Source organism: Lepidochelys kempii, chromosome 1 (genome assembly GCF_965140265.1).
Source record: "Lepidochelys kempii isolate rLepKem1 chromosome 1, rLepKem1.hap2, whole genome shotgun sequence".
In the NCBI taxonomy this organism is placed as follows: domain Eukaryota; kingdom Metazoa; phylum Chordata; order Testudines; family Cheloniidae; genus Lepidochelys; species Lepidochelys kempii.
Genome location: NC_133256.1, coordinates 212,461,799 through 212,479,788, shown reverse-complemented (window position 1 = coordinate 212,479,788; position 17,990 = coordinate 212,461,799). Strand labels below are relative to the sequence as shown.

At 46.5% G+C, this 17,990-nt stretch overlaps 1 protein-coding gene across 5 annotated transcripts in view; it reads left to right on the top strand.

Annotated features, from left to right (window-relative positions):
• The first annotated feature begins 6,073 nt into the window (after window positions 1-6,073).
• Window positions 6,074-17,990, top strand: part of LOC140898677 (C-type lectin domain family 2 member B-like) — a 48,845-nt gene continuing 36,928 nt past the window's right edge. For 2 of the 5 annotated variants that reach the window (XR_012155063.1, XR_012155062.1), the window contains exons 1-3: window positions 6,074-6,495; window positions 8,921-8,998; window positions 12,482-12,645. Coding sequence is in view for 3 of the 5 variants with exons in the window: in XM_073312872.1 (XP_073168973.1) it covers window positions 6,168-6,495; window positions 8,921-8,998; window positions 12,482-12,645 (570 nt within the window). In the remaining 2 variants the exon portion in view is untranslated. The remainder of the gene's footprint in view (window positions 6,496-8,920; window positions 8,999-12,481; window positions 12,646-17,990) is intronic. The other 3 variants (XM_073312872.1, XM_073312847.1, XM_073312855.1) reach the window with 3 other exon arrangements.

The following is a 17,990-nucleotide window of genomic DNA, read 5'->3' as shown; positions in this document are numbered from 1 at the left end:
TGTTACAGGAAGTGTTAGAAGTATGTACAGAGCAACAAAAGCATTTGGAAAGAGGGTGGTCATCTTATTTGTGAACATATACTCCAGAACAGCCTTTGGAGTTGATCCTGCTGAAATGTATCTCAAAAGGGCTTTCAGTTCATCACCTAAATCACTCGCATCAATATCGCGCATGTCATCAGGTGTCAACACTGTCTCTAGTGCCCTCTATTGCTGGTGTAGGTCTTCTTCAGGTATAGTGAGGAGTTTTGGAATATCATAGAAACATCCCAGATATACTGCTGTGTTCCTTTAGCTGCATGAAACGTTCTTCAACTGACTGTATTGCACAATCGAGCACCTGGTTAAAGAATTCAACTTTGAATTGTTGTTTGGGGTCTCTTATGGGATTATCCCGTGCCTCGTAATCAAAATGTTTTCTTCTTTGGTGACTCTTGTATTCTTGAATGGGTGGGAAAATAGCTTCAGTGTGAAGTTCCTCTGCCAACTTCTGTGCACTCTTCAGAACGTTTTGAAATCCCTCACCTGATCAGTAAGACTGTAGGTATGACTTTCTTTGTCCAGTTGTTCCATTGCTCCAGATATATCAAGGTCAACACCTTGGAGTCTCTTGCTTACAACATTTATTTCAAACGGTATGTCATGCTACAGCACTAAGCGACACAGAAATTTGGAGTGATGTATGTTTCTGGTGATTCCATTTCCCTCTGCCACTGTTCTTCCACGAACAGTTCCTGTCATAGCATTATCCTCCATAATGGCAACTATGGCCTCATCTATCTTCCTAATTTGTTGTTTAATAGGCTTTATCGCCTCCACTCGATTTTCCCATCATGTGGCACTCAGTGGTTTCAGTTTCAGAGAGGATGTTCCCAGATGTTGCTTCAAAATTTGCCATCGATGAGTTGATGCAGAGGAAAATACATAGATGCTTTGAATTACATTAAAAAATTCAGCAGCCTCACTAGAAGCTGATGCTGCATCACTGACCACCAAGTTCAATGAATGAGAACTCCATGTGACAAAAAAAGCTTGAGGGTTTAACTTTTGGATCCGTGTCTGCACTACTCTGTTCTTTCCTCTCATGTTGGTACCATTATCGTAGCCCTGACCTCTCATGTCAGCTGTCACAATTCCCCTATCTTCCAGCTTTTTAAGAATCACATTTGTCATACCAGCTCCTATAGTATCATCAATGTCATTAAATTCTAGAAAATGCTCTCTGATGTTAGGGGCTTATTCCTTCACCCATTTACTTCCCTGGTCCTTCTCGCATGAACAGAGAGCAACAATACCTGAAGTCCAAAGGTGCAAACAATTCGATGTTTATTGGGGTGAACTTCCAGCAAGCATGATTCCAGTTTCCTTCCTTAGTATCCTCCTCCCCAGCTCTGACACTACAGAGCCTTACACCTGTGTCCCTGTTCCCATTCCTGCCCTTAGCCAAACATAATTCCAATTTCCTTACCCCAATTCCCTGTTCCCATTTCCCCTTTTAGCAAAATATGATTCCAATTTCCTTACCCCCATTCCCTGTTCCCATCTCCCCCACACACACCCACCCACACTCCCACCCCCTCACTTCCTGATTGACTGCCGACTATATAGTAAAACTTGAGTTCTGCTTAGCTATACCTTAACCAATCGTTTTCCTGAAATTTAACTAACCAATCCTAACATATTGTAACATGATTATGTAACCAATTATATCCCATCACCTTAATTAGTTTACACCCAGCAAAATTAATTATATAGCAGACACGAACAATCACAGAACCAGACAGAGATTATACAGACAAACAATGGCTAAGTGGGAACTTTAATGACAAAACAATACAGAAGTGAGGATTTCACATCCCAGCTATTGATAAGTGAGTTCTTGCCAGACAGGATGCTATCAAACTAAGTTTCCTTTTACATCTTCTAGGCACTTCCCTTTCTCTGGGGGTGACAGGCAGTATCAGGACAGGATTGTATTCCTAACAGCCCAATAGCACCTTCTTTCAATGTGACTAGTTTGGAATGTGAGGATGTGACCGGTCACTTCCCAGCTTATGGCTGTCTCTGCTGCTTAGCCAAAGGCCTTAGCCTAAGAACAGGGCCTCAGACTGTCACAGTAAGAGAAGGCTCTTACTCCGGCAGACAGTGATTTGATTCTTTCTTTTATACCTCTATAACTAGCTAAGTGATAAGAATACACCTAAATTCTTAGAGTACAGGCCTTTACCGACAGGTCTGAATATCTATATCCTAACATCTGTCAGTCACCATTGCAGGGACATTTTCACTAGGTTCTGTTGTTGTTACAAAACACACTATTAAAGTCATTTGTTCCGTATGGCTGTCGTCAGGTATGCAGTCCAGAATAACAGAGTAATATCATGCTGACTTCAGATCTGCCACAATCTTCTGTTTGACTTTTGTTGCCAGTCACTGTATGATCTCATTTGGAATTGTTTTTCCAAGGTAGTGCTGCGTGTACATTTCTTGGGTGGTGACTCTTCTTAGATGCTCCTGGAGTACAGCATCAGACTCAGCCATCAGCTCCACAATTTTAAGGAAGTTCCCATTGTTTGGCACATACAGCTGATCTGAAGTGCCACCCAGTGCTAGGTTTTGGGTAGCAAGCATTCTCACAATGGCAATGAACCTTTTCAGAACATTTTGCCAGTAAAGAGACTCTGATGCAATCTTCTCTTGATGCTGATCATCTATGGTGGCCTTTAACCTTAGTTTCATCTCAAGCTCTTTCCACCTATGGAATACTCTCTAGTGATTTGCTGCCTTCTCATGACATGCCAGATTTCTAGCCAGATTTTTCCAGTCCTTTGTTCCTGTAGAACCCAATGTGGCTGGAACATTAGACTGGAAGAGTTTGCAACAAAAACAGCATGCAGCATTCTGGGTTTTTGAGTACATAAGCCATGGCCTCTCCACTTTGTCACCATTGGGGATTTCATGCCAGTAATGTGTTGGATGGAAACTTCTGTCTTCATTGTCTTTGGGGGACATGAAGTTTTTCACTTGCTATGGCCCATACAGTACAAGGAAGTCCCTCAGGCTACTGCTCAAGTGGGTCCACAGTCCTGGATCATCTAGACTTAAGGAACTCCATGTCTAGTTGGCAGCCGGTGTAAAGTGGAGTGCCCCAGGGGTCGGTCCTGGGGCCGGTTTTGTTCAATATCTTCATGAATGATCTGGAGGATGGTGTGGATTGCACTCTCAGCAAATTTGCGGATGATACTAAACTAGGAGGAGTGGTAGATACACTGGAGGGCAGGGATAGGATACAGAGGGACCTAGACAAATTGGAGGATTGGGCCAAAAGAAATCTGATGAGGTTCAATAAGGATAAGTGCAGGGTCCTGCACTTAGGACGGAAGAACCCAATGCACAGCTACAGACTAGGGACCGAATGGCTTAGCAGCAGTTCTGTGGAAAAGGACCTAGGGGTGACAGTGGACGAGAAGCTGGATATGAGTCAGCAGTGTGCCCTTGTTGCCAAGAAGGCCAATGGCATTTTGGGATGTATAAGTAGGGGCATAGCGAGCAGATCGAGGGACGTGATCGTCCCCCTCTGTTCGACATTGGTGAGGCCTCATCTGGAGTACTGTGTCCAGTTTTGGGCCCCACACTACAAGAAGGATGTGGATAAATTGGAGAGAGTCCAGCGAAGGGCAACAAAAATGATTAGGGGTCTGGAACACATGACTTATGAGGAGAGGCTGAGGGAACTGGGCTTGTTTAGTCTGCAGAAGAGAAGAATGAGGGGGGATTTGATAGCTGCTTTCAACTACCTGAGAGGTGGTTCCAGAGAGGATGGTTCTAGACTATTCTCAGTGGTAGAAGAGGACAGGACAAGGAGTAATGGTCTCAAGTTGCAGTGGGGGAGGTTTAGGTTGGATATTAGGAAAAACTTTTTCACTAGGAGGGTGGTGAAACACTGGAATGCGTTACCTAGGGAGGTGGTAGAATCTCCTTCTTTAGAAGATTTTAAGGTCAGGCTTGACAAAGCCCTGGCTGGGATGATTTAATTGGGGATTGGTCCTGCTTTGAGCAGGGGGTTGGACTAGATGACCTCCTGAGGTCCCTTCCAACCCTGATATTCTATGATTCTATGATTCTTCTGACAGTGGCCAATGCCAGGTGCTTCAGAGGGAATGAACAGAACAGGGAATCATCGAGTGATCCATCCCCTGTTGTCCACTCCCAGCTTCTGGTGAACAGAGGCTAGGGACACTCAGAGCATGGTGATGCATCCCTGCCCATCCTGTCACAAATCTGGCATTCTGGAGCAAAGTCACAAAAACATAGTCCAACAAACAAATGCTCTGGCCGCTGCTGTTCGTCGTGCCACCATTCACTCCACCACTCTGTCCCCAATGGCCTGGCACTGTCACCTTCTGCTGTCACCTGCCACCCAGCTCTCAGTGATTTCAACTCTCAGTGGGGGAACCTCACTTCTAGTGAAGGCTGGGTTGTCTGTTCCACAGAAACACTGTCTTACAGCAGATCTAAGCACTCAGACCTGATTATCAGTGATTTCAGCTCAAGTGGTCACTTAACAAACCAAAAGACTCCCTAGCGAGCCTAATCAGCTCTATCTCTAAATAGGAGAGAGGGGCAGGTCAGATATTGCCTGTGACTTTTAGGCAGAGCCCACACCACCAATCAAAACATCTCTCTCTCTTCACTAGACTATGGCATCCAAACCTCCTATGTAGGGAGTGCAGTTCAGCTGAGAGTGACCTGTGCTTACTTTGTAACAACAGAGGTGGTGGGGCTCAAGCAAATTTTTTACTTTCATAACTGATGTGACAAGCCCAGAGGTCCCAGGGCTATGCACTGCCACGCCCACAGGTGCTGGGGCTCAGCTCTGGCAAGCCCTAACACAAATTAAGCACTGAGGGAGACACCCCCCTTCTGAATTCAGGCAGGCTAAGTACAGTTCTGCCACCCTTTACTCGTACAATAAGGATAACATTTCATGACTCCCACTTTCAATACTAAAGTGATTTGTAACCCAACACCAGCCGAAATTGATCACTTGAGCAGCACAGTTGTGTTTGCTGGATACCTAGGCAGAGTAAGTGTGTTCATGTATATACAGTCTGGTCCTGAAGCCTTTCCACCCACTACTGGCTCATCACTAGATGTCAGGGGAGAGCTCATTCAGACCTGGCTTACAAATCATAATTTGAAATGATTAGGTAGGCCAATATAGCGCAAACAAATTCACCAACATTGTCATAAATAACAGCTGTGTGAGGAAGGTAGTCCTTGTTCATACTTTTCAAACCCATTATGTTTTCTCAGGTAAAAATATTTTCTCATATACTGTATATGCTTTTAAAGTGTATTAATGTTTCAATATCAATTCAAATTTCCAACCCAGTAAATTGGCAACACTGCATATAACTGAGTGGGGGGAGAGGTGTTGAGAAAACTCAGGGGTGTGTGTGTGTGTAGGGAAATCCCTGGATATGGAAATGGGGGGCAGGGGGAAGCGAGAGGCCAGCATGTATTGTCCCCCCAGCAGCAGCCCCAGCAGGGAGCGCGCTGCAGCAGCACAGGGGGGCACCAGAGCAGGCACAATGGGGCAGCAGCTGCTGCCAGAGTGGCCACAGCTCCCTTGCTCAGGCTGCCACAGCAGTAGCTGGGGATGCCCCATTAAGCCATCCCAACCCATTCCCCTGACCCTGGCACCAGCAGCCCAGGGACCACTGCAGGTGGGGGGAGAATGGCTTCAGTGCTTTGCCCCTCCCCCCCAAATATAGCCCTCCAACTATGCCTAGGCTCCTTTCTGTGCCATCTCTTCACCTTCTCCCCTGTGTCCCAGGCCACCCCTTCTTCTCTGTACCACTTCCTGCTGTTTGCCCATGGCATCCCCTCCTTTCTCTGTGCTACCCACCCTGTAACCTCTTCTCTACTCCCAGGTCATTCCCATCTCCCTTCCCCCTGTGCCACTCTGCCCTCGTCGCCCCCTGGAGGCACTGTTCTCCCCGTTCCCCACCCCTTCCCCTTCCCTGCTTGCCTCTACAGGGCAGAGCAGGGGGGTGCTACCGGGGGGAGCCGCTGCCTTTCCTGCGGGCACGAAAGTGAAAGTGAAAGGGGGGAAGCGGATCGTTGCGGAAGCGCGACCACTCCGAGGCCGCGTCCCAGCGGGGATGGAGCCTGTCGGGGCCCAGGGGGAAGGAGAAGGGGGGATTCCTCCTCGGGCTGCGTCAGGAGCCGCTGGGACCCTGCCCGAGGGCCGAGAGGAGAGAGAGCCGCTAACAAGCACAGCACCCCCGGGAACCCCGGAAGATCGCAGCTCGCAGGGCACTCGGTGGGCACCCGGCGCCGGCAGTGAGCCCCAGCCTCGCCGCGGGTCGGGAGAGCCGAGTCCTCGGGGTTCTCCTGCCATCGGGAGCCCTTCGTTACCGACTAATGCAACTTTTTGGACCTGGAAGCTGTGCGGGGAGCCGTTCAGTCGGATGAAGGCAGCTGTGTCCGGTAAGAGCTTTTACTCCAGGAGACTGGAGCTGGTGCGATCTGAATTGTCCCCACTCCTCTCCGCTGCAGTTACGGGCCTAGACCATTTGAGGGGGAAGGGTGCCCACCTTTGGGGGTGGGGGGATTTTGGATGGGGGAAGAGAAGAGAAAAGGTCGTGTTCGGGGACGATGACCCAAGAATGGGGATTGTGTGGGTGGGAGAAAAGGGAGCGGGCTGGCGATGGGACGATATTACAGGGGGAGGTTGTAATGTTTAATTACATTAACCCCGCCACATCCATCTCGGAAAGGGGCCACGCTGAACACCTCCATCGCGGGGGAAGTTGGGCGCCACATCCAGGTTGGGAAAGACTGCCGAAGTCCCAGATTTGAGTTCTGCGCGGTCCTAGCGAGATGCCCCGACCGGGTGCGGGTGGGGGCTGAGTTTGCTGCAAGCGCTAGTTGCACGCGAAGGACACAACACAATGGAATGGACGCTCTCTCTCTCTCACAAAATCCAGTGGTGAGGCCCCTCACCCCAACAGTTGATTCGCTTTCAAGATGTGCAGCCAGGCCTCCTGCCCCAAATTCTGCCATTTGAACTGTGCAATATTATGGGTCTGTTTTTCAGGAACAAAGTATAAATCTTGTCAGCCAAGTGCCTCTTAATACACTTGTAAATTCTGTGATTAAGAGAATGTGTTTTTATTTAAGTGGAAAAACAAGACAATAGATTCCTCACTCTTTCACACCCTTTCAAGCATACCTCTTTATGCAGGGATTATCACAGGTGCACTAGGAAAACGTAAAGCCATTGCTTATTTAAAAGGATACTGCCAATTAAAAATCATACTTCTCTTTGAAAATGTTTCATACTAACTACAAATAACATCAAAAATTATTGTAACTAAAAGAGATTAGAGAAAGAATATCCATTTACTTTCTATTTGCTTGCACATTGGCCCAGAACCTGAAAGGTATTTAGGTGCCTGACTCCCACTGAAATACCTTTGCGGGTCTGGGGTCTTGTGCTGAGTCAAACTCTCTACTGTCCCTGTACAGGAAGGCCAAAAAGTCAGAAGCGGTTAGTGGCTTTGAATGCCTCTGTCTGGGGCTGCCCCCTATGAAAGTTGCACTTCTCAAACTGGCCCCAAAATCTATGGGAAATGTGATTGCTGTTTATTTGTTTCCCTGTTGTTTGTGTGGGTCTTTCATACAACAACAGGCATGAAACAAAACTTTTTGAAACTAGAAAAATGTGATTATAAAACCACAGCAATTGGTAGGGGTATTCAGGAGCAGGTATAGAGCTTGAGGCTCCTTCTTAACGAACATATATATTCTAAATTGATTAGATTTCAAGTAGACATGCCCTTTTAAATCCAAGTCACTATTGTCCTTGGTTTGTCCTGGTATCCTTTGTATCCCTTTGCTCCTCTCATATGAGATTCTAACTCTTCTCTGTCTCCCACCCCATGCCCCCCAACCCCACACCCCGCCAACCCCACTCAAGTACCTCATCTTGTATTAGAATCATAGACTTTAAAGTCAGAAGGGACCATTCTGATCGTCTTAGTCTGACCTCCTGCACAATGCAGGCCACGGAATCTCACCCACCAACTCCTGTAACAAACCCCTAACTTATGTCTGAGCTACTGAAGTCCTATGAAGTCCTCAAATCGTGGTTTAAAGAGTTCAAAGTGCAGAGAATCCTTCAGCAAGTGACCCGTGCCCCATGCTGCAGAGGAAGACAAAAAAAACCTCTGCCAATTTGCCCTGGGGGAAAATTCCTTCCCAACCCCAAATATGGCAATCAGCTGAACCCTAAGCATGTGGGCAAGACTCACCAGCCAGACACCCAGGAAAGAATTCTCTGTAGTAACTCAGATCCCACCCCATCTAACATCCCATCTTGCTGCATTCGTTAATATAACATGATTACAGGTATGTACATGTGGCTGACTGGTTGACTGCGTTGGGTGGATTTGCTAGGTAGACACAACTGGGCAGATTCTGATCTCACACAGGAGTTGTGTATGCTTGAAAATTGACCCTGATTAAGATAGGGTGTGAATTTAAAGCACAGTAGCTGTTCCTGAATTACTCCATGTGTGGCCACTATTATTCTGTAAGAAAAGTGCTTTCTTCATGTTTAGCATACATAATCCATGTGCAAATAGTAAGAGTGTCCACATGTGACATTAATCAGGTATACTGTAATTCTGTGTGTAGAAAAGCCCTGTTACACTGATGTAAAACTGGAGCAACCACTTCTTTGACTGCAGTGGAGTTGCTCAGGATTACATTGGTGTAACTGAGATTAGAAATTGTCCCAGCGTTGTCTGAGGACTCCTTTATCTGGCTCTGTGGTGCACAGCCTAACTCCAGCCAGTAGTCCTAAACCTGAAACACATGTTAAAGCCTTTAATGATCTTCACCTTTTCAGGATTTTTCTCAGGCCAGAAACTCATTGCTGGAACTGTTGCTGTTGGGATTTTGGTATTGGTCCTGGTAATTTTCCTGAGTAAGTATTTGTATTATTTTTTGCCATTTGAAGTACTGTACATTTCATCTAACTATCATGCTCTAGGACTTCAGTTGTCAAATGCAATAATACTTGTATCCAACAATACTGGAAATGCTGGGGCCTAAAGCCAGAACCCCCATTGATGGAGGCAACATTTCATTTTATTATGTCCGGCATCTTTACAGCAATGTGATGCTGCTATTGAGGTGGAATAACTTCAATATAGAATCTTAAAAAATGATGAAGTCTGCTATTCCAAAACTGTTTAATTCCCCCCCACAAATTAATAAAATCCAGAGGATTTAGCAATAAAATTACCTTTTTATTCTTAACTCGACCTTTTGTGCCCCTTTCCCACAAACATTCTGTGGGGTCATTTGCTATTTTTCTATGTTTTATTTTTTCGTATTGTTCGTTAAACATTTGTTAAGGGTGAAATACAGCCCTGTGTACCCTAACGGAGCTGTCAGAAATTTTCTGATGAAAATAAGTTTAGCTTCAGGACATAACTTTTTTCAAAATGGAAAGAATTTTTCCAGAAAAGGATTCCCCTTTTTCAGCCAACTCTAGCCCCTAACTCATTGGAGACCAGAAAGAATCCCATTTTCCTACTCCACACCAACCTGCCATTGGATCGGGGCGGACAATAATTTTTGCGGGGGGGCCACTCCACGAATTTTGGTAAGTTGTACCAGGCCGCACATTCCTACTATAGTAAAGGAGGGTGTGCGGGGTCTGGGAAGGAGTTTGGGTGCAGGAGTGAGCTCTGGGCTGGTGCAGAGTGTTGGGGTGCAGGAGATGGTGAGGGGTGTAGGCTCTGGGAGGGAGTTTGGTGCAGGAGGGGGCTCTGGGCTGGAGCAGGGAATTGGGGTACAGGAGGGAGTGCAGGGTCTGGGAGGGAGTTTGGGGGCAGGACGGGGTTCTGACCTGAGGCAGGGCTTGGGATACAGGAGGGGGTGCGAGGTGCAGGCTTTAGCTGGGAGGCACTTACCACAGGCGGCTCCCGGCCATCAGCGCAGCAGGGCTCAGGCAGGCTGCCTGCATGCCGTGGCCCCACACCGCTCCCACAAGCAAATGCGGCTGGCTGCTGCTGGCACGTTTCTGCATGCCCCCTGAGGGGAGGGGGGGCAGCAGGTCTCCGTGTGCTGCCCGCTCCTGCAAGTACCGCCTCTGGATTGGAGAGGGCAAGTGTATTGCCTAATAATCAAGGTTTTTTTCTCCTTTATCAAGTTTTGTTACTGAAAACTTTCACAATAGCCCGGGGGGGGGGGGGGGGAGAACTCGTGAAGGAGCAGGCTGCTAGGAGTAGGTATGGAATGGTCACAGGATGACCTGCCAAGGAGTTGCCATGTAGAATGAGGACAGAGGATGGTTGGATGTTTAGAGAGGGTGGTGGATGGAGAGGTTGAATGGTGAGTGAGGATGGGGTTGGGAGTTTGAATATAGGGGCACTCTACCCTGGAAGAGGATTTAAGTGAGTTAAGGGAGTTTTATACATGTTGTCAAACACATTTTGTAACAAGATGTGCATAACTCCAGGTGAACCCTCTGTAGACGAAGTTCTATGAGTATGAAAGTACTTACAGTAGTATAGTTTATGCCTGTTTCCCTGCCCAGCATAAGCTATACTGGCATAAGCACTGTCATACTGATATAACTGCATCTACACTAAGGCTTTTACTGGCATAACTATATTGGTAAAAATCATACCCCTAGCTGATGTATCTCTGCTGGTAAAATTTTAAGTGTACATGACCTTATTTTCTGCAACCCTCTGTCATGGAGTCACCAGGGCAATGCTCTGGAACTATGCCGTATAAAGCCAGTCAGGACTCTGGGGTAGCATGCCTACTTTCTCTGAGCATACTGTCACCAGGGCAAGATGCTTACACAGCTTCGACCTTCCTGGATCTGACCTTGGAGCTTTCAGCATCCCCTTCCAAACCGTGTGCTTCCCATAGTGAGTTCACCTGGATGGGGCTCTTGGGGAAGCCAGGGGGCCCTGCACCCCAACACGGCAGTCAGCATGTAGAGCAAAAGGGTTTATTAGTCGACAGGAACACAGCATAGAACAGAGCTTGGTAGCACAGAAATCAGTGACTTCCAGCCAAGTCCATCTTGGGAAGTCCTGGGCCAGATGCCCTGGACTCCCCCTCTTCCAGTCCCCCCAAGCAGACTGCCAGCTTCCAGCAACCTGACCTCAGGCACCCCCGTTGCTCCTTCTCCTAGTCTTTGTCCTGCTTCCCAGGCAAAATCACCTAGTCATCACCTGGTTGCATCCCCCTCCTGGGTCTCAGGTTATGAAGAGCACCAACCATCGCCTACATACAGGCAGCTGGAGCAGCCTCACCTGCCCCCTGAGGGTCTCAGCCAAAGTCACGCACCCTTATTCCCACCACCTAGGCATTGGTGCAGCATACGGAAACTGAGGCACACACAGTATTCATGCAAAACAGTAAAACTCACATAGACTCACACATACAATGTAACAAGGGAAAATCCCCACTTCATCACACCCTCCTCTGGCCATCCTCCAATTTTCCCATCTATTGTTGTAGCTCTTTTTTCATGGCTGCCATTGGTTAATAAGCTTTTGGGGTCAGTAATACATCTGTCTACATGTCAGTACAGTGCTGTGAGATATTTTGGGAGTTACTCTGACATAAATAATAATTCACCATGGGGTGCATTTCACCCTGGTGAGGATCCCTTGTGCAAAGCCCCTGACACCATTTATGCCCCCGATGAGGTTGTGCAGATGGAAGCAGATTCTATATTCTCTGTGCATTGCAGAAAGGGATTTCACACCAGTCCTACGTGGGCCAATGCAGAAGGTGGTATTTGGGACAGGCTGAGAGAATGGCTACATGACTGACAATTGTGCAGATCCAATGATCTAACACAACACAAAAATGGTGAGGAGAAGCTGGAGCAGCAGGAGGTTCTGGCCACAGGGACTGGGACATATATTCACTCCCCACAAGCTCCTCCTCCTCTCCACAGTACTTCACATGTATAAAGCCCAATTATTTTGACATGAGGTGAGTGAAGTGGCCCAAAAAGAAGATTAGAGCTTGTTACTACTATCCGCTAAAGTATAGCTCAAGTGGTAGAGAACTTCTGGTGCCTTCGGTAATGAAGGTGCTCGTGACCTAGGATGTGCATTGGTGCTCATGGAGGATGAGACTGTCACTGAGATCCTGGGCATGTCACTGAGGGCACAATCCTGCATGGTGTTGAGCTCCCTCAACTGCTGAGACCGATGGGAGTTCTGCATGCAGAAGGGCTTGCAGGATTAGGTGCATTATTATTCTTTATTTAGTTTGTTTTTTCCTCTGACATTCACTGTGAATCTTGCTTCAGAAGGGCTAAACTTGGCTGGATTAATCTGCCCCAGAGAACCTGAACTGGGAGATTTTATCAGAAAGAACTATGACACATTTTTCCCCTTTTTATTTGTATGTCTTTTCTCCTATAAAGAACCTCCCATCTCCCTGCCCTCTGAGCCATGCCCTGAGGACTGGCTGTACTTCAAAAGGAAATGTTATTACCTCTCAGAGGAGGAGAAGGACTGGGACTCCAGTCAGAGCTTCTGTTCCCTTTATGAAGCTTCACTTGCTGTGATTGAAAACCATCAAGAAATGGTAAGGGAATAAAAACAAAATTCATTTAGTCTCTTCCCTTAGCTCCTGTAAGCTACTTTCACTTAGCTTTTCCCCACTTTCTCATTCAACATTTGTCCTTTTAAATCTTTGTAAAATAAAAAATTATGTGAGTCAGATAGTGAAAGATGCCAGATTGTCAGTCCAGGAAACCAAGGGCCTTTATTTAACACCAGCAGAGGCAGCAGCAATGCACACGTTGCCCTGATGGCTGGATTTGAACTTGCAAATTATAGGTGAAATTATTAATCTCCTGACCCTTCCTGTCCCTTCCTCCCTCCAGTGCATGTCCAAGCTCACAGGACACAGAGATGAATGGATCTGTGGTAAAGAAATCAGATCCTGTAAAACACGGTTCAGTGAAATGGAGGTCACCTTCCAGTATCATCTACTTGCAAATCTGATGTCTTCCTTTAAATATGGGGGAGAAAGAAACCCCCAGAAAAGGTTGGGCCCATACAAACAACATCTATCATGAGTCATATTAATTTTATTACTTGAGAATGACAAATTATAGACTAGATAACTGCTTCCCACCTAGAAGACAATCCCGGAGTCCACATATGTGAAAGACTCCTTGGCTTTGAGGCTGCAGAATTCCCACCAAATTTAAGTACAGATGAGGGAAGACAGACTGCCTCTCCATGTAGTAATGACAGGTTTCAGAGTAGCAGCCGTGTTAGGAGACCTACAGGTCGCAATTCTTCAACAAAAAACTTCAAAACCAGACTCCAACAAGAGACTGCTGAATTGGAATTAATTTGCAAACTGGATACAATTAATTTAGGCTTGAATAAAGACTGGGAGTGGATGGGTCAATACACAAAGTAAAACTATTTCCCCATGTTTATCCCCTCCCCTCACTGTTCCTCACACAACAGTTCTTGTTCTTGTCAACTTGACTTGTTCTTGTCAACTGCTAGGAATGGCCCACCTTGATTATCACTATAAAAGGTTGTTTTTTTCTCCTGCTGGTAATAGCACACCTTACCTGATCACTCTCGTTACAGAGTGTATGGTAACACCCATTGTTTCATTTTCTCTGTGTAATGTATTTTCTACTGCATGCATCTGTATTTTCTACTGTATTTTCTACTGCATGCATCTGATGAACTGAGCTGTAGCTCACAAAAGCTTATGCTCAAATAAATGTGTTAGTCTCTAAGTTGCCACAAGTACTCCTTTCCATGTAGTAAGTGGGAGACATGGTTTTCCAACATCATAGAGGTCCCAAGATTAATGAGGAAAACCTGGAGATATGAGACCTTTCTGAGAAGGCCAGGCACCAAGATGGAGGTCACTGCATCCACACAACTTCCTGGCCCCACAACCTTTGGCCTCAGTGGCTTAGCTGTCATGGTTTCTCTAGATACACTAGGTCAATCGTCTTACTGAAGAAGTTTGATACCATGGAGTGGGATTCCATCTTATTGATATAGCCAGTAGGGAAATCAAAATGAGTTTGAAGGGGGACAGTGCTGTGAAGGACAGTTCTTCAATATCCTTTCCACACCTAATCATATCCCTGAAACCATGTAATAACATAGGAATAATATTTCTGTGGAGGGGCTTTCATGGTCTCAGACAGATGAGTGATGATGCCTCATTAGTTTAACCCACCTCCTTCTAACAGAATTTTGGCAACAGGAGTGGTGTTTTTGCTCCTCTGTCAATATATTTATATCATGGCCATACCTGTGGTATCTGACCACCTTAAAAGAATGTAAGACAGCCATCAGAATCTTAAAACAATGAGCCCAATTCATTCCTTGGGTTGCAGGCACTAGTGGGAGAAAATTTCCTTAGATTAAAGGGGGTGCTTTCGCAGAGCTATGGGTATGGACTACAATATCAGGAGAGTACTCTAGTTGTGGTCTCTGTTCTTTACCACTCCAGTCTCTAAATTCTGTAAATTTTTGTTTCTCCCTTCCTATCTCTCCCTTCTCCCTCTGGAAAGCAGTGAGTGATGTGGAATGATTACACTGCTGTTTCTTGTGGTTCCTTGCCTCCAGGTATCATCTGTTCTCCTTGACACACACTTAGGTCAAAGTGTTAAACATGGGTTCTTAAAATTAGGCAACTAATTCCATATCGCACTGGGAGCAGTGGATCTTCAGGTCACTTTTATTTAATGCCTAAATATGGATGTAGTTGCCTAATTTTAAATAACCCAGATTTGAACATTTTGGTCTTCATCCCTATTAGAGATACACACCAACTATGCCAAGGTGGGACTAGATCCCTTGACTGTAGATCCCTTGACTGTAGATCATCCCTTGGTGTAGATCGGGACTGATCTACTTTGGCCTTCCTTGGATTCTAACTCACTGTTTTGTCATTTGCACGGACATATCTTCATTCCTTCCTGTTGTTGTCCAACCGCACTGGGTTAATCAACACTAGTGACATTGCTGCATTATTACTTATTATTAGATGAGAACTTGAACCTGTGTATTCTGAGTAATATACTGAACAGGTAACATACTGTACTCTTATGGAAAGTTTGGTTTCTGATAGACCAGGGGTGGACAAACTACGGCCTGCGGGCTGGATCCAGCCCCTCAGGGCTTTGGATCCGGCCCATGGGATTGCCACACCCATGGCGCTGTGCCGCTCCGGGAAGCGGCCACACCACGTCCGTGCAGCCCGTGGGGTGGGGGAGCAGAGAGCACCGCACGCTGCTCTTGCCTGTGGGTACCTCCCCCAAAACTCCCATTGGCCAGGAATGGATTACCACGGCCAATGGGAGCTTCGGGGGAGATACCCACAGGTGAGGGAAACACGCGGAGCCCTCTGCGCCCCTCTTCCACCCCACTCCCAGGGGCCGTGCAGGGATATGGTGCCTGCCACTTCCCGAAGTGGAGCAGCGCGGGGCCGGGGCAGGCAGGGAGTCTGCCCTGGCCCTGATGCGCGCCGCTGCCACCCCGGAGCTACTCTAGGTAAGCAGCACCGGGCCGGAGTCTGAACCCCTCCTGTACCCTAACTCCTTGCCTTGAGCCCCCTGCTGCATCCTGCACCCCTCCTGCACCCCAACTCCCTGCTCTGAGCCCCCTTCTGCGTCCCGCACCCCTCCTGCACCTCAACCCCCTGACCTGAGCCCCCTCCTGCACTCCACACCCCTCCTGCACCCTAACCCCCTTCCCTGAGCCCCTCATACACCCTGCACCCCTCCTCTGTCCCAACCCCTTGCCCTGAGCCTCTTCCTGCACACCGCATCCCCTCCCACTCCCCGCACTCCGCCCCTGCCCCCCAACCCCCTGCCCCAGCCCTGCAAGCAATTTCCCCACCCAGATGTGGCCCTTGGGCCAAAAAGTTTGCCCACCTCTGTGATAGACTGATATTTGAGCTTTCTGTCCTACTTTAATCACTGAATATGGTCATAAAGCCAGAGTTTTATCTGATTTACTGATTTTATTGGTGATAACATAGTGACAGGGAAATAATTCAGTCCTGAAGTCAATTTACACTAATTTACATCAAGAATGAATTTAGTCTACGCTTTTTAATCTAATTTTATTTATTTGTATTGGAAAGGAATTCAGCAGTAACAATGCTCTATACCAGTGGTTCTCAACCAGAGATACATGTATCCCTGGGGGAATGGAGAGATCTTCCAGGGGGTACATCAACACATCTAGATATTTACCTAGTTTTACAACAGGCTACATAAAAAGCACGAACGAAGTTAGTGCAAACAAAAATTTCATCTAGACAAAATGAGAAAGTAAGCAATTTTTTAGTAATAATGTGCTGTGACACCTTTGTATTTTTATGTCTGATATTGGAAGCAAGTAGTTTTTAAGTGAGGTGAAACTTGGGATATGCAAGACAAATCAGACTCCTGAAAGGAGTACAGTAGTCTGGAAAGGTTGAGAACCACTGCTCTATACCTATAAACTGATCGCAGCTAGTCTATAAAAAAAAAAAAAAGGAACATAGTAATTGCTACACTGGGTCAGAACTGTGATCCATCTCATCCATTATACTAGCTGCATCAGAAGAAAGTATAAGAAACCCTGGAGAAGGCAGTTACATAAATGTGCCCACAGTGAAAGTTTCTTCTTCATACCATTAGTTGGCGATTGGCTTTTGGTAGGAAGCACATCTGTTAAAGTTCAGGGTAACTGCACCTGTATTTCCCCTCAGCAATTCAGCAACGGCACCCACTTTTGGCTTCCAGCTGCCCAGCTGTTGCTTTCCTTCGTGGAGACCCTGTGTCTCACTCCCTTCTGACTGGGGTATTTCCAGGCTGCACAGTTCCCTGCCTTCACTGTGTATCTCCCAGCACAGATAGTCTGTCTGACCAGACCTGCTTGCATTCTCTTCAGAGACCGATAACAGAGTGATTACTATAGATACAAGTTACCACACAGCTCTTTCTAAGCAAGCCAACTTTACTCTTAAGGTAAAAAGCATTACAGGGAGAACATTAAAAACAGTGAAAGAACCTCCATGCATGCTAATAAGCTTACCAGGCATCACCCCACTCTAGAAGTTTCTTTGTGGTTACAAGCTTATCAAAGCTTCAGGTCAGAACAAGCACACAATCTTATGAGGTCTTAATAGCCAAGTCCTTCCAGTCCTCCCCTAAGGATTGGGGCCCTCCATAGACTAGGGCTCCTGTCATAGAATCATAGAATATTAGGGTTGGAAGAGACCTCAGGAGGTCATCTAGTCCAACCCTCTGCTCAAAGCAGGACCAACCCCAACTAAATCATCCCAGGCAGGGCTTTGTCAAGCCGGGCCTTAAAAATCTCTAAGGATGGAGATTCCACCACCTCCCTAGGTAACCCATTCCAGTGCTTCACCACCCTCCTAGTGAAATGGTGTTTCCCAATATCCAATCTAGACCTTCCCTACTGCAACTTGAGATCATTGCTTCTTGTTCTGTCATCTGCCACCACTGAGAACAGCCTAGCTCCATCCTCTTTGGAACCCCCTTCAGGTAGTTGAAGGCTGTTATCAAATGTCCATTTGCTGCATCAAAAATGAGGCCTAGAATCAGTTTAAATGCAGGCTTTTATCCAAAATTCTTTTCTTTGTCGTCTCTTCCCTGGAAAATCCAATTGGAACTAACATATGCTTATCTCCCCGTGGGACCTCAAAGGTTGATGAAGGAAGAAGTTGATTAGCATCCCCCTCCTATTAGAGAAGATACATACAATGCCCCAACAACATATACACAGTTACATTTTTAATATATTGTACACCAGAAGTATTAAGCCTTGTTCAATAAGGTCTAACTTAATTCAATAAACTTTATCTTAATTCCATAAGGTTTGTTCAGGATATTACAGGATATTGTCAGTCTGTTATAATATCCCTTC